Source organism: Strix uralensis, chromosome 37 (assembly GCF_047716275.1).
Source record: "Strix uralensis isolate ZFMK-TIS-50842 chromosome 37, bStrUra1, whole genome shotgun sequence".
NCBI lineage: Eukaryota > Metazoa > Chordata > Aves > Strigiformes > Strigidae > Strix > Strix uralensis.
The window spans coordinates 1,312,000-1,327,950 of NC_134008.1; the positions used below are offsets into that span (position 1 = coordinate 1,312,000).

The following is a 15,951-nucleotide window of genomic DNA, read 5'->3' on the forward strand; positions in this document are numbered from 1 at the left end:
TGCTAGATCTCGTCCTTGTGAACAGAGAAGGGCTGGTGGATGATGTGGCGGTTGGAGGACAACTAGGGCACAGCGATCATGAAATAATAGAGTTCTCTATTCTTAGAGAGACCAGGAAAGGGCTAAGCAGGACTGACATCCTGGACTTCTAAAGGGCTGACTTTGTCTTGTTTAGTCACCAGCTTGACAGGATCCCTTGGGAGATGGTCCTGAAGGGTATAGGGGTCCAGGAAGGCTGGGCGTTCTTTAAGAAGGAAGTGTTTATGGCTCAGGAGCAGGCAGTCCCCAGGTGCTCTAAGAGGAGCAGGCGGCAGAGAAGACCACCCTGGCTGAACAGGGAGCTTTGGCTGCAACTCAAGAAGAAAAGGAGAGTTTACAGCCTTTGGAGGAAGGGGCTAGCCACTCAGAGTGATTACAAAGAGGCTGTGAGGCTATGCAGGGCAGAAATCAGGAGGTCTAAAGCCCAGATGGAAATTAATCTGGCTTCAGCAATCAAAGATAACAAGAAATGTTTCTGTAAGTATGTCAATAGCAAAAGAAAGACAAGGGAGAGTCTCCATCCCCTGCTAGATGCTGAAGGAAACTTGGTAATAAGTGATGAGGGGAAGGCTGAGGTACTTAATGCCTTCTTTGCCTCAGTCTTTAATAACAAGACTAGTTGTATTGAGGGAATCCAGCCTCCTCAGCCAGATGATAGAGACTGGGAGAATGACCCCCCCGCAATCCAGGAGACAGTCAGTGACCTGCTACACCACATAGACACACACAAGTCTATGGGACCAGATGGGATACACCCGAGGGTGCTGAAGGAGCTGGCTGGGCTGCTCGTCAAGCCGATTTCCATCATTTACCAGCAGTCCTGGCTGACCGGGGAGGCCCAGACAGATTGGAAATTGGCCAATGTGACGCCCATCTATAAGAAGGGTCGGAGGGATGATCCAGGAAATTACAAGCCTGTCAGCTTGACTTCGGTACCCGGGAAGCTGATGGAGCAGCTCATCCTGAGTACCATCACACAACACATGCAGGACAACCAGGGGATCAGGCCCAGTCAGCATGGGTTTATGAAAGGCAGGTCCTGCTTGACAAACCTGATCTCCTTCTACGACAGAGTGACCCGCTTATTGGATGAGGGAAAGGCTGTGGATGTAGTTTACCTTGACTTTAGCAAGGCCTTTGACACCGTTTCCCACAGCATTCTCCTGGCGAAACTGGCTGCTCGAGGCTTAGATGATCACTCGCTTTGCTGGGTAAAAAACTGGCTGGATGGCCGGGCCCAAAGAGTGGTGGGGAACGGAGTTAAATCCAGTTGGCGGCCGGTCACGAGTGGTGTCCCCCAGGGCTCGGTTTTGGGGCCACTCCTGTTTAACATCTTTATTGATGATCTGGACGAGGGGATTGAGTGCACCCTCAGTAAGTTTGCAGACGACACCAAGCTAGGTGGGGGTGTTGATCTGCTTGAGGGTAGGGAGGCTCTGCAGAGAGACCTGGACAGGCTGGAGCGATGGGCTGAGGTCAACTGGAGGAGTTTCAATAAGGCCAAATGCCGGGTTCTGCACTTGGGCCACAACAACCCCCAGCAGCGCTACAGGCTTGGGGAGGAGTGGCTGGAGAGCTGCCAGTCAGAGAACGACCTGAGGGGGTGATTGATAATGAGCCAGCAGTGTGCCCAGGTGGCCAAGAAGGCCAATGGCATCCTGGCCTGTATCAGAAATAGCGTGGCCAGCAGGGACAGGGAAGTGATCTTACCCCTGTGCTCGGCACTGGTGAGGCCGCACCTCGATGAGTGTGTTCAGTTTTGGGCCCCTCACTACAAAAAGGCCATTGAATGACTCGAGCGTGTCCAGAGAAGGGCAACGGAGCTGGTGCAGGGTCTGGAGCACAGGTCTGATGGGGAGCGGCTGAGGGAACTGGGGTTGTTTAGTCTGGAGAAGAGGAGGCTGAGGGGAGACCTCATCACCCTCTACAGCAACCTGAAAGGAGGGTGCAGAGAGGGGGGATGAGCCTCTTTAACCAAGTAACAAGTGATAGGACAAGAGGGAATGGCCTCAAGTTGCGCCAGAGAAGGTTTAGACTAGGTGTCAGGAAGTATTTCTTTACAGAACGGGTTATTAGGCAGTGGAATGGATTGCCCAGGGAGGTGGTGGAGTCCCCATCCCTGGAGGTGTTTAAGAGTAGGGTCGATACAGCGCTGAGAGATCTGGTGTAGATGGGAACTGGCAGTGTTAGGTTAATGGTTGGACTAGATGATCTTCAAGGTCCTTTCCAACCTAGTTGATTCTGTGATTCTGTGAACTCCAGGTAGCAGAGAGCCAGGCCACCCCTCTGAATCAGTCTCTGCTCAGTTGCACATGGAAAGAGAAAGGACTTTGAAATAATGGACTTTGAAACTGGACACTTCCAAGCTCGGAGAAGTCCAGTTTCTTCTTCAGATACGGTGCTGGTGAAATTATCCTCCAGCAGACATTAATAAGCACAGGGCACCGGCATGGTGACCAGCAGGTCACTCGTGGGCAGACCAGCTCTCCTGACTGTGCACAAGGGCACAGGGAGCCCTTTTGTCCCTCAGGGCTTCCCCATGTTCAGGCTGAGAGCAATGCGAGACATATTGTCTTCTGCCCCTTCAAAGGAAGAGCCCTCACTCAGAAGCACAAACCTGAGCTCATAAAAGGGAGTTGAAAGCAGATCCCAGAAAGAAAGAGAAATAATTTTGAGTGGATTTTTTGAGAAATAACATAGGATTGACTCAGAGAAGTCTGCCCTCACTTATCAGTGTCTTCTCCTTCAACAGTCCCCCATGCTCAGAGTGAACAAATGTCCAACAGCAGCTCCATCACTGAGTTCCTCCTCCTGGCATTCGCAGACACACGGGAGCTGCAGCTCTTGCACTTCTGGCTCTTCCTGGGCATCTATGTGGCTGCCCTCCTGGGCAATGGCCTCATCATCACCACCATCACCTGTGACCACCACCTGCACATCCCCATGTACTTCTTCCTCTTCAACCTCTCCCTCCTCGACCTGGGCTCCATCTCCACCACTCTCCCCAAAGCCATGGAGAATTCCCTCTGGGACAAAAGGGCCATGTCCTACTCGGGATGTGTGGAACAAGTCCTTTTCTTCTATTTCTTCGCTGCAGCAGAGTATTTCCTTCTCACGGTTATGTCCTATGACCGCCACGTTGCCATCTGCAAACCCCTGCATTACGAGACCCTCCTGGGCAGCAGAGCTTGTGTTCACATGGCAGCAGCTGCCTGGGGCACTGGGATTCTCAATTCTCTCCTGCACAAAGCCAACACATTTTCGCTACCACTCTGCCAAGGTAATGTCCTGGACCAGTTCTTCTGTGAAATCCCTCAGATCCTCAAGCTCTCCTGCTCACACTCCTACCTCAGGGAAGTTGGGCTTCTTGTGGTTAGTGTCTGTTCAGCTTTTGGATGTTTTATTTTCATTGTGATGTCCTATGTGCAGATCTTCAGGGCCGTGCTGAGGATCCCCTCTGAGCAGGGACAGCACAAAGCCTTTTCCACAAGCCTCCCTCACCTGGCCGTGGTCTCCCTCTTTATCAGCACTGTCATGTTTGCCCATCTGAAGCCCTGTTCCCTCTCCTCCCCAACCCTGGATCTGGTGGTGTCATTTCTGTATTCGGTGGTGCCTCCAGCATTGAACCCCCTCATCTACAGCATGAGGAACCAAGAACTCAAGGATGCCCTGAAGAAACTGACTGGACGTTTTTCAGCAGCCATAGACTGTCAAACTTTATCTGCAAATGCCTCCCAGTGTATGTCATGACAGCCCATGCATGTCTTTCCTTCTTTATATAGTTATTTTTTCCTTTATCCTTTTGTGATGATGTGGTCTACAAAGACATTTGATTATTCTTTCCCTACTACATCAGTATCCACCCATCTTGTGTGACCCAGGGACTTTGTCTGAAGGAGGAGCCAGGCTCTCTGTGTATTTAAGCAAAATAAATGAACCCAGGACTTCTTTGTCTTACAACCATCCTTACCAGGGCAGGAATGTATGGGGAATGAGAACACCATCATGGCTGCACCAACTCGGGGCTCTTGTGCTGGTCTGGGAAGAGGGGATGGCACAGAGTGGCTGCAGACCCCTCAGGATATGTTTTACAGGAGAGCCAGAGAGCCTTGTGCCATGGGTGCCTCCCATCTCGGGGGCTGACCCCTCCCTGCCCCTGAGGAGCTGCTGTGCCCTTCAGAGGGGCTGAGGCTGTGGAGTGAGCGCCCAGAGCACCCTGCAGCAGGTGCTGCATTGGGACGAACCCAGAGTGGGCTGTGCTGGGGAGAGAGGTGGAGAGAGTGCAGGGGAGATGGGAGAGCTTGGAGGGAGCCGGGCTGGGATGGAAATTACTGGGGATAGAAAACCATCAGCATATAACTCACCCTGCATGACCACGTAGCATGAGGACTCACAGCAGGGCATTTGTGGTGCAGAGCCAGGGCTTGTGGAAGGGATCGAAGACATGCAGGTGCAGAAGAGAAAGAGGCTAGTCTGTGTCCTTGGTGGCATGGACAGACCAGGAATGTGACCCAGGGCCTTCATCACCCCCCAGCCTCTCTCATGGGCCATTTCCAGCATGGGTTGCTCACTCCAGGTTTATGGGGGAGTCTTTCTGCAAGACCATCTCCATCCTCCTGCTGGTGTCAGTACCTGGATGGGGGGAACAGCCAGCCCTGCCCAGAATCCCCCCAGCATGGGACATGCTGGTCTAGACAGGGGTGGGATGCTGGGGGATCTTCCAAAGCAGCATGGCCGTGGGGGGAAGGGGCAGTGAAGACTGTCTTGGGGATTGATCTGGGGAACCTTTCAGCTATCACAAATCAAATGGAGGAATTGATTGGGAAAATCCAACATGGATTTATTAAGGGCAAATCGTGCCAATCTAACCTGATCGCCTTCTTCAACAACATAAACCTTCTGTCAGCATGAGGAGAGCAGTGGATGTTTTTTACCTGGACTTCAGCAAAGGCTGTTTCCTACAGATTTCTTTTGGACAAATGGGCAAGATATAGATCGGAGCGGTGCTCTGTGAGGTGGGTAGGAAATTGGCTAACAAGCTGCACTCAGAGGGTCATGATCAATGCTTTATACTCAGGCTGGAAGCCTGTAACAAGTTGGATCTCCCAGGAAATGATACTTGGCCCCACGCTGTTCAACATCTTCCTACATTATCTGGAGGATGGGGTTGAAATCACCCTTACAATATCTGCTGAGGGCACCACAGAGGGTGGTGAGGTGGACACGTCAGAAGGCAGAGCCACCTCACAGACAAACCTGTACAGGCTGGAAGAATGGGCCAGCAGGAACAGGATGAAGTTTAACAAAGGGGTTTAGCCTGAGGTTTAGCAAAGTTCTGCCCCTGGGTGGGAATAACCAAATAGCCCAGCACAGGCCAAGATCTGTGTGGCTAGGAGCAGCCTTGCTGAAAGGGACCTGTTCCTGGGGGACAGCAAGCTGAAGATGAGCCAGCAGTGCAACGCTGCAGCAACAACAGCCAACAGGCTCCTGGGCTGCATCCACAGGGGTGTTACTAGCAGGCACAGGGACTGGATCATCCCACTCTGCTCAGCGCTTCTCAGGCTCCACCCAGAGTACTGTGTCCAGGTCTGGTCCCCACAATTAATGAAAGACGTAGAGAGACTGGAGCTAGTCCAAAGGAGTGAGAACAGTCACTCACTGGAAGAAAGTCCCCAAGGGATGTGGTAGAGTCCCCATCTCTAAAGGTTTACAAGAACCAATTGGACAGGATGCTAGACAATCTCATGTACACTCCCTATCCCACAAAAGCTTGGACTAGATGACCTGTCGAGGTGCCTTCCAACCTGAACTGTTCTATGATTCTATGATTCAGCTGTCTTGGCTGTGTCCCATCACCCCCAACTTCTTGCCCACCCCCAGCTGCTTGCTGGGATAAAGAAGAGCGAGAACCAGAGAAGACCTTGCTGCTGTGCAAGCATTGTTCCACAAGAACCAAAGCACTGCTCTGTAATCTACACTGTTTTAGGCTCAAATGTAAAACCAGCCACCATAAGGGCTGCAACAATGAAAGTTAACCCCATCCCAGCCAGACCCAGCACATTTGAACTGGGGTCCTCAAAACTGATACAATAGCGTACAGGTGGTCTAACGTGTGATGTGTGGGGAGTAAATAATTTCCCCTGCTCTTCTGGTAGGGCTCCTGTTGAAATGCTCCAGGACACTGCTGGCTGCCTTTGCTACCAGGTCACGCTGGATTGTGTGGACCATTTCTGGATCATGTTGTTTTACTGTCCCCCAGCACGACCAAGGCCTTGTCCGCAGAGCTTCTCCCCAGACAGGCAGTCCCCTTCTCCTGCCACTGCAGGGTGTCAGTCTCTCCCAGGTGCAAGACGTGGCCTTTGTCCATCTTCTGTCTCATGAAGTTCCTGACAGGACAGTCCTCTTGCCTGGCAGGTTTCATCTGAATGGCATCCGTAGGGCACAGAAATGGTCCTCTCTATTTAGTGTCATTGGCAAACATGGCCAGAGTTGCCTCCTCTGGGTCATGGATACCGTTATTAAATTGTCCAGGTCCCAGGAGAGTCCCCTGTGCTGCCTCAAATGCGCCAGTATCTCCCACTGACCTCCAGGTAGGGGTGACCCCTTCACCACTGCTCTCTGAGCCTGATCCTCCAGCTGGTGTTTTACCCATCTCTTTGCTGACCCATCGAGATTGTAACGGCCTAACTTGGGTACAAGAATATTGAGGGAGATTGTGTCCAATGTCTTGCTGAATTGGAGGTACATGACACCCACTGTTGTTCCCTCATGTACAAATGCAGTTACTTCACCATGAAGGCAATCAGGTTGGTGAGCCATGATTTACCCTTGGGAAGTCCATGCTGATGGCATTTGGACACAGTCTTCTCTTTAAATGCCCAGAAATGTCACCCAAGAGGACTCATTTGAAGGGCCACTCCTCACCAAAGAGAGCTTGTGCAGCCTGTGGTTCCCTGGGTGGCACTTCTGGCCTCTTTCAAAGGTGGGTGCAACATTGGCTTGTCCTCACTCACAAGAGACCTCTCCCAATCCCGTGACCTTTCAAAAGGGATTTTCCAAAGAAATATTGATCTTCCCCTGTAACTTCATTGCCACTTTTCTGCTGTTATATGGTGTATCTAATTTCTTTAATCTTTTATGTATTTTCACCTGTCCCAATAGAATGACCATTTCTGAAGTCATCTTTTCAGATGCAAACTCTCTAAAAAAATGTCCTTTCCATTATCCTTTAGTTTTCTCATCCCCTTCATTCACATTCCTCTCAGCTTGCGAGCTACTGCTTTGAACTTCAGGCAGTTAAAAGCTTGCCTGTCTTTCAGTAGACTAATTGTCTCCTTAGCCAACTCTTTCATTATGTTTATATCTACCTTTTTCTATCTACCAACCTAAAATATTTCTCATGAGATTACCCCTTGTAGAAAGGCAATCTCATTAAAGAAAGCTTGTACTTAACTTCTGGGAGAGGAATGTGTTTTATTATATATGAAACTTGATTACGCTTGACTTTTCCTTGCTTGCAAAGAGCAGAAATCCTTCTGCGCCCATGTGCAGCCAGTTCTCTAAGGAGAGCAGGTGAGAGATTGTGCAAAGGAGCTGTAACCTCCAGCTGCAGAGATCAGTGGAGAAATCTGATGTAAGGAGAAATGATGCAAGTCCCAGGCGGCTGATGAGAGAAATGCTGAGACCAGGGAGGTGAGGACAAAGGTTGTCCATCCTGTGTTGGACCCTAAAGGACTCTCCAGGAGACCTCCTGAGGAGATAATCAGCATCAATATCAATCAGAGAATGCTGCTATCACCTCTTCTCTACAGTGTAAAGTAAAATAATGTACAAAATAAAGAATAATTTTTATTAGGTGCACGTTGGAATCTTCCTTCTCGGCTACACTATGAAATTAATTCAATTAGCAGTACAAGTCTTGCAGACTTGAAGAAAATTACAGCAAGAGAAATGACTCATTAGGACATTCTGTATTTTAATGAGCCCCATGGTGTGTTTGGGCCCATATCCATGATCGTCAGATACTGAGAGGAAACTGAGCAAACTACTCAAGACATCAAAGTCAGAAGCAATCCCAAAGTACCTTGAAGCACTGATTGGCCCCACTGAGGGCCACTACTGACAAAGCCTCTCCAGGGACTTGTTAGAGCAGATAATTGGAGGCTGTGATTGCAGGTAGGCAAAGGCACCATGCAGGTGGCTGTAGTGCTGTGAAAACCCTTGGTTTGTTTTATGAAGCAGAAAGTCCAAGCCCTGACCCTCAGGCCCTGGGAAGGCAGATCCTGTCCCTCGTGCGTGGCTCAGGGCTCTTCCTGGGGACAGGGGGTGTGAGGGTGAGGAATGCCAAGTGTAGGAAAACTGTACAACACATCCTGGCCTGTCCAAGAAGGGGTGAGGAGGAAAACATAGTCCAGAGCCTCAAAATAAGGTTTATCCTGGTAGGCCTCCGTGGCAGAGGCAACTGCCATGACCAAGGGGACAAAGAGCTTCACCTTGTGTGGCCTTTCAGCCCTTCCAGAGCCCTCAGCCGTCTCTGCTGCAGGTTTACTTCTACTGTCCCCTTCATGCACCTTTTCCCCTTCAGGCTGTTGACATCCATCTTTCTTTCCTACCTAGCTCTCATCACGGCATTTCCACACCTTCACAAATGTCTCTCCACACTCACTGGCTGTTCCCTGAAACACAAAGCCACAGGCTGATCCAGACTCCCTCCGGGTGACCTCTTACACCACAATACCACCCTTTGATTGAGATTTCTTTTTCCTCAACTCCAATCTGAACCTTCTAAGCTGCACTTTGTTGAGGTTTCCTTCTCTTCCCACTACCAAGAAAAGCTCCCTTACCTTGAAAACTCTCCTTCAAGCAGGTGCAGGTGACTGCTGTAGTGCCCCGAGCCTCCACTTCACCAGGCTAAAGAAGCCCAGGTCCTTCAGCCTCTCCACAAAGGCCCCAAACCCCATCCTGACAGATCTCCTTTGGAGCTTCTCCCTTTCCTCTCCATTCTTCCAGAACAGGGAGCCTCTCCCCCAGTCACACCAATCTAGAGGTGGCCTCACCAGTGCTGAGTCAAGGGGGATGATAACGCCCTGGTTTGGTTTGCCACACTCCTCCTAATGCAGCCCTATAGGCAGTTGTCCTTGTTCATGGTTACCATGCACCACTGACTCATATGGAATCCCTCTTAATGCCCAGGCCCTTCCTCTCATGAGGGTCAGTCCCAGGTTATTCAGGTCCCAGCCTGCCCTCATATATGGGGTTATTCTGTCCCCAGGAAAGGGCTGGCATATTCTCCTTGTTACACTTCATGAGGCTTTTATTGCCAAATCCCAGAGTTTCTCAAGGTCCCCCGGGAGTAAAGCTCTCTTTTGCCAGTGGTTAATGTGTGTGTACAGATGGCTCACCAGATCTGTGGTGCCTCTGACAAGATAATAGTATCAGGAATTAGAGTACACTGCAGATAACAGAAGGAGGTACTGGTTTAATGGAACTGCTGACCAAGGTAGGAATCCCCATGGAGAAAACCTCAGAAACACCAAATGATGGTACAACTAGGAAACCACTAGGACCAGGGAGGATTCCTTGCTGATATCCAAGAAGGTATGGGAAGGCTGCTATTATGTCTCCCAAAGCCTTGTCCTCTCCTGCCTTCACACCTTCGAAGCAAAGGTGGACAACGGCATCCTGGGCTGCATTAGGAGGAGTGTAGGCAACCAGACAAGGGAGTTCTCATCCCCCTTGACTCAGCACTGTCCGCAGGTTGGTGGAGATGATCCTTCCTCTCTGCTCAGCACTGCTACAATTTGCTTTGCTCACTTCCCTCAGGGTTTTCTACCCTAGCACCACACTCGCACTGCTGCCAAAGCTGCCCTCCACATCTTCCACCAGTCCTGCCCCGTCTTCTTGTGAAAAATTTATCCAGCAGAGCATTCCCACCATGTTGGGTCAGGGATTACTTTCTACCTTCCCTTCAACCAAGGCCTTCTAGCAGAGGCCCATGGTCTTCAAAGTCCCCAGGGATTACCAGGGCCTAAAATTGCAGTGCTTCCTCTAGCTATCTAAAGCTGATCTCTTCCTTTTCCTAACCTTCATCATACAGTTCAGTGATCCTGACCAGAAGACCAGTGTACATCGAGGAGTTAGAGATCCACATAACAGGCACCTGAGTAGACCCAGGGCTGTGCTCGGCTGTGCTCCATGCACAGCTTGGCCTTCAGGCTGTCTTGTGCTGAGCACATCCCTGGGTTGCAGAATAAAATGGATGGCAATAGAGAAGTCTACAAGAAGCTCCCACAGGCACCAGAGCCAACTACAGGTCCTTACCTTTATCTAAAACTGCAACAAGCAATTCCTCTGTGAACAGCCTCTGCTGGGGGCAGCAGAAATGATTTGAATTTTTTTCTTTGTAAGAAAATACTGAAAGTGATCACAGGAGCAAAGTGGAATAACCCTTCTACAGACGGGATCTGCAAGACTCGCTGCACCAGCTGACCAGAGAAAAGTAACCCCACCGTGATCTTCCAAGCCACGTGCCTGCTGCCGGCCTTTCAGCTTCTCGGATAGACACGACCACACCGTGTGCTGCTGCTGCCCCTCAGGTACTCAGGTGGAAGGGACATGACAGCCATATCCAAGCCCCCTTCCTGGATGGGCCGACCAAGTGCTCAGGCAAAGGGATCCCACAATCACCTTGCCAGGCACGTGCCTTCTGCTGGCCCGTCAGAGACCCTGGCAGATGTGAGCCTAAAAGCACATATCCCAGCCATGACTACAAGGGGCTGACCTATCAGCTACTTCACAAAGAGGGTGACCTCACAGGCCCTTTCCCAGCCATGTTCCTGCTGTTGGCCTGTCAGGTCCAGAGACAGCAGTGTCCTCACAGCCGCCTTCACAGCCTTGTCCCTCTGGCTGCCCCATGAGATCCTGAGGCACAGCTGAACTCAGTAGAGCATCCCCACCCATCTCCTCCTTGTCACCTGTGAGCTCATTATCTGTGTCACGTCCCGCACAGACGAGGGAGAGAAGTGACTCAGATTCACAAATCCCCAATGGAGCGGACAACAAGTCTCCAAGTCCAAACATTTATTAACTACCCACAACGTACTAATCGATAATTGGCTAAGTATATAGCAAGTTGTGGCAAGCAATACAATATGCCTTGCATTTCTTAATGGGAAGGGGGAAAGAGGGAGATAGAGGGAATAGGGAAATACAGATCACCGGTCTGGGTTTCTGCGCTGAGCCCGCCGGCGTGGGTTCCAGGAGGCACAGGAGGCATCCGTCTTTTTCACTTGCATCCATCTTCTTCACTTCACTGCACTCTCCAGGCCCCCCCTTTCTTCCCCTGCCTTGATTTATACCCACTTTCCTTGGGTCTGTCCCCTAGGTCGACCCACATACCTATGTATCCCATGTATGGGAGGGGTAAGGTGTTTCATGGGATGATGTAATTATCATGATCATGTTAGCCCTCATTAGCATATTGAGGGGTGTTAACTTTAATATGCATTTCATGGATAATGAAGCAAAGGTCATTCACCGGACAGATGGCCCCTGAAATTTGTCCAGGTGCCCCAGAGCAGAGCCGTCCTGTCTCCACAGGGCTCCCTCCTCCAGCTGCATCTTGTGTTATTCGGGCAGGCTCATCAGCTTTGACCTTCACAGAATGCACCCTGTGACTCATAGTTTTGTCTTGAAAATGTTTGAGGCATTTCTTTGATCAGCCTCAACTTTTGCTTTCTTAGGCTGTTTTTCTTAGTTTCTCACAGGCCTGGTTTCTCGTCTCTCACAGAAGGATGTGAAGGTCCTTCAGTGCATCCAGAGGAGGGCAACGAAGCTGGTGACAGGGCTGGAAGGAATGTCTAGATTATCAGTGACTAGATGATCACTGTAGGTCCCTTCCAATTGAAATAGTCTGTTCTATTCTATTCTGTTCTGTTCTATTTTATGTATGCTATCCTATTCTACTTATTTAATCCAAAAAACGTCACAGTTCTGTGACAAGTGATGGATCTACAGCTCTTCCTGACAGTGCACATTTAGACTGCAGCACCTCAGCTGGGGCACCAGGGTGGAGCCCAGCCTTCTCCCAGGGAAACCTGAGCAGTTAGTGCTGTGCTGCTCTGTGCTGCTGCATGTACAGCGCGGTCCTCACACCTGTGCTGTGCTGCACGGGTCCCTTGGCCACAGGACAACCTCAGCAGCTCTTTGTCACAGAGGAGCCTGCAGGCAGGTCCCACTCTGTACTGCCCCTTATGCCACCTGCCTGGCTGTGCCTGTACCTAACAGTGCAGCAAGAACTTCTCATGAGAATGTTGTTCCTGTTTGACTGCAGAAATGATAAATAATGTTGTTTCCTTCTAAGAAAGTCCCATAGTAGCTTGAATGTCCAAACCAAGAAACTGTCATCGACAGATGGGGTCTGCATGACATGCTGCTTGTAGGTCAAAAGCCCATTCAACGCTACACCACCTGGGGTTCCCACCATCTAGAGGGACATAAGATTAGCTCTATGATTCTCTCCTTATGGTGTTAGCACTAATGAATAACATTTTAAATGATGCCTCACAGAGTCTGAGTGCCTCTCTTACTGGGATCCTAACAGACCAGCATGTCTGGTGAAAATCTCTTTCAGCACCTGTGGGTGCAGCCCCACTGGTCCCATGGACTGGTAAGGGTGTAGTTTGCTCAAGTAACCCCTGCCTTGATCCCCATCCACCACTGGTTTTTCCTGTCCTGAGTCCTGACTGAAAACACAAAGGCCTGGGAGACCTCGCTGCTGGTAACTGAGGCAAAGAGGACACAGACCATCTCAGATCTACCTACACCTACTCTTTCTAAATTCAGCAGTGGTCCCACAGCATCTCTGTTTCTTCTTTAGCTGTTCCTGAAGTATCAGAAGCTCATCTTGGCACCCTTGAATTCTCTTTCAAGCTTCAAATGAGTTTTGATATGGACCGTTTCTGTGCTTGTAAGATGTTTTCCTTGAAGACAAGATGTGTCTGGGCACACCATGAAAATGATTGGCGTGTTCCTTGACTATCATCAAGGGAGTGAATAACGACCCTGGTGTGATATGCTTTTTGCATTTTCTTTCCCCAATTTAAAAACCCCTCTGTGCCTGTTTACTGACAGCTCTCTAAGGCCGTAGCTCTCCACCTGTGGTCCGTGGACCCCTGGGGGGCCGCGATGTCATCACAGGGGGTCCGCAAAGGCTTAAAGCAGGGGTGGGGAATGTCCAGCCCGGAAACATTTGGTCTGGCCCGTGGCAAAAACTGCACGTCCTTATCCCACAGACCCCTTTCCCTCAATGCTCCTCTCATACTCAAGCCACCCCCACTCTTGCCCTGATGCGCTAGAATATTCGGTCCTAGTCTGGTTGGTGGGACCCACTTTAACTCCGTGTTTTTTCTCCTGAAGACATTTCCTTAAACCAAGGGCCCTCTTTAGCGCCACAGCAGCCCTGAAGTCTGTTCCTCCAAGTGGTGGCCCTGGACCCATAAACAAAAATATATGGTGACTGAACACAGACAAACAAGGGGGGAGGTGAGAAGGATTGTAAAACTTATAATCAAATTTTAACGTAAAAATTGCATCAAATTCAGAATTAGCGGAGCTGTGACAGACACCCTGCACAGCACTGCAGACAGGATCGGGGCCTTTGTGCAAGGCACTGATGGTCGCCACTGCAGCATGACAAGGTCTGTACCTTCTGTCTCCAGGACATGTAGGACAGTCCAGGAACACAAGGCACATCACACCAGGGTCTCCACTTGTCTGCCTACCTTCTCAGACTGCTGATTTTCCTCTCCACAAACCTTTATTCACACCCTTGATGACAGAGTCAAGGATAACAACCAACAAATTTCACATTAGGCCTGTCAGCAGCAAGTTGTCTTTCCTGGAGGTCACCTTTACATGCACCAAAAGCCCTCAGGGGCAGCAGAGACACCACTGACTAAAAACAATTTCCTGCCAGAGCTGCACTTCCCAGCCCCATTTGTCTTTGGCCTTGGGGAGAGAAGGGTTTGCTCACTGTCTTGGCATCCACATTCATGTTATTTTTCTCCCAAGCACTCGGGCATATTTCTGCTCTGAAGCAACAACTTTGCAAACAGGGGGTCTTGAACGCTTCATGCCAGGTTTCCCTAAGACAAGTCAGAGCTTGGCCTGGAGCCACACCTGAGGTGCTACAGCCCAAATGTGCACCAATACCCTCAGCCAGGGGCACAGCCAGGACAAGCTGGAGCCTGTGCCTTCCGACATCCATGGAGTAACTGTCACAGCGTGGTAGGACAAGTGGCACAGCTTGGGGTGCTGCAATGGATGGGTACAGGCTTTTCAGGAGAGACAGGCTGGAAGGATCTGGAGTGCTGTCCCTCAACATGAAGGAGCTGCTTTACGGGGTGGGTGAAACGTTGGCTGAGTCCTTGTGGGTGAGCATCAGAGGAGAGGCCATCAAAGTGACATTGTGGTGGGAGATAAAGAACCCGCAGTCAGCATGAGAAAGTGGGCACAGTCTTCTCCAAGCACCCCAAGGAAGTCTCTGGATGTAGAATTTTGGGCCTCACTGGGGACATTAATGGCCCTGGCACTTTCTGGAAGGAGAACACAGCAGCATGCAAACAGTCCAGGTGATTTCTGGAGTGTCTTGGGAGAGCTTCTTAGCACAGCTTCCAGATGGGCCAAACAGGGTAATGCAAGCCTGGATGTGATGCTTTCAAGAAAGGCAGAACTGGCCATGGATGTGAAGACAATCTGAGCTGTCATGACTTTGAAATAGTGGGGTCACAGCGTGCAAGAGGAGTAAGGAAGCAGATGAGATGACTGCAGATGCCAGAATTCAGAGGAGCAGCCTTTGGCCTATTCTGGTGAGTTTTAGTGGGGATGTTATGGTCAGCAGCATTGAAGGGAAGCAGAGCTCAGGACAACTGGTCTTCAAGGAGAACATCTTCCAAGCTTGGCAATGTCTGTAGTCCAAGTTGAAACTTGGAAGAGAGTTCAAGGGCATCATACTGAGTGTTTACTGCTTCAGAAACAGTTAAGGAAGTAGCAAAGAGAATGTGGGAGAAGTCCTAAATGTCGTAAGGGTAGGTGGAGAAAGATCTGAGATACTCTCTGTCCTCTTTTCCTCTGTCTTCACCAGCAAGGTCTCCCAGGCCTTTGTGCCTCCAGGCAGGACTCTGGAGGAAAACAGTTAGTGGTTGATGAAAACCAAATCAGGGGCTACTTGATCAAACTCAACCCTTCTAGTCCACAAGACCAGAGGGACTGCATCCCAGGGTGCTGAGAGAGCAAGATGATGTCATAGTGAGGCCACTCCCCATCATCTCTGAAAGGTTTTAGAGACTGGCGGACTAAATGTAGATTATTATATCATGTAATCTGTAATCAGAAAACGAAGGAAAATGGAAAAAGAATAAATTATTTCTTACTGTTATTGAGTATTGAAACTTTTCACATTGACTATACTCCTGAAACCTCTCAAATTAACAACAGGAGAGGAATTAAGGAAAGTTATGCCCAGAGACTTGGCTTGTCAGGGCATTTTGTATGTTTAATGAGCCCTCTGGTGCCAATTTCCTGAACTGCAGATCCTGAAAGAAGAAAGAACAAGGCTCTGGAGAACTAAAAGTCAGCAGCAAACCTCCATGTGTCTGAGGGTATTATCGTGCCCCACTGAGGACATCACTGAAGAGACTATGGAGGGAACAACCAGAACAGGTGACCATCCCTGGGGGCTGGGGAAGAAGGAAATCAGTGATGGAACCAGGCAGAAAAAGGAATGTGGGGGTGGCTGTGAAGGAATCATAGAACAGAATCATAGAAATTTGGGGTTGGAAGAGAATCTACCCTCTTTTAGTTTAAAACCATTACCCCTTTTCCTTGTCCTATCACAACAGGCCCTGCTAAAAA

General features: G+C 49.9%; 1 protein-coding gene and 1 long non-coding RNA gene across 2 annotated transcripts in view; both read left to right on the top strand.

Annotated features, from left to right (window-relative positions):
* The window catches only part of LOC141937094 (uncharacterized), a 786,032-nt gene that overhangs the window by 194,410 nt on the left and 575,671 nt on the right, over positions 1 to 15,951 (top strand). The window lies entirely within an intron of this gene.
* On the top strand, positions 2,815 to 3,789 carry LOC141937126 (olfactory receptor 14J1-like). The gene has a single exon (XM_074854562.1). The coding sequence runs from the start codon at positions 2,815 to 2,817 to the stop codon at positions 3,787 to 3,789; it is 975 nt and encodes a 324-aa protein (XP_074710663.1).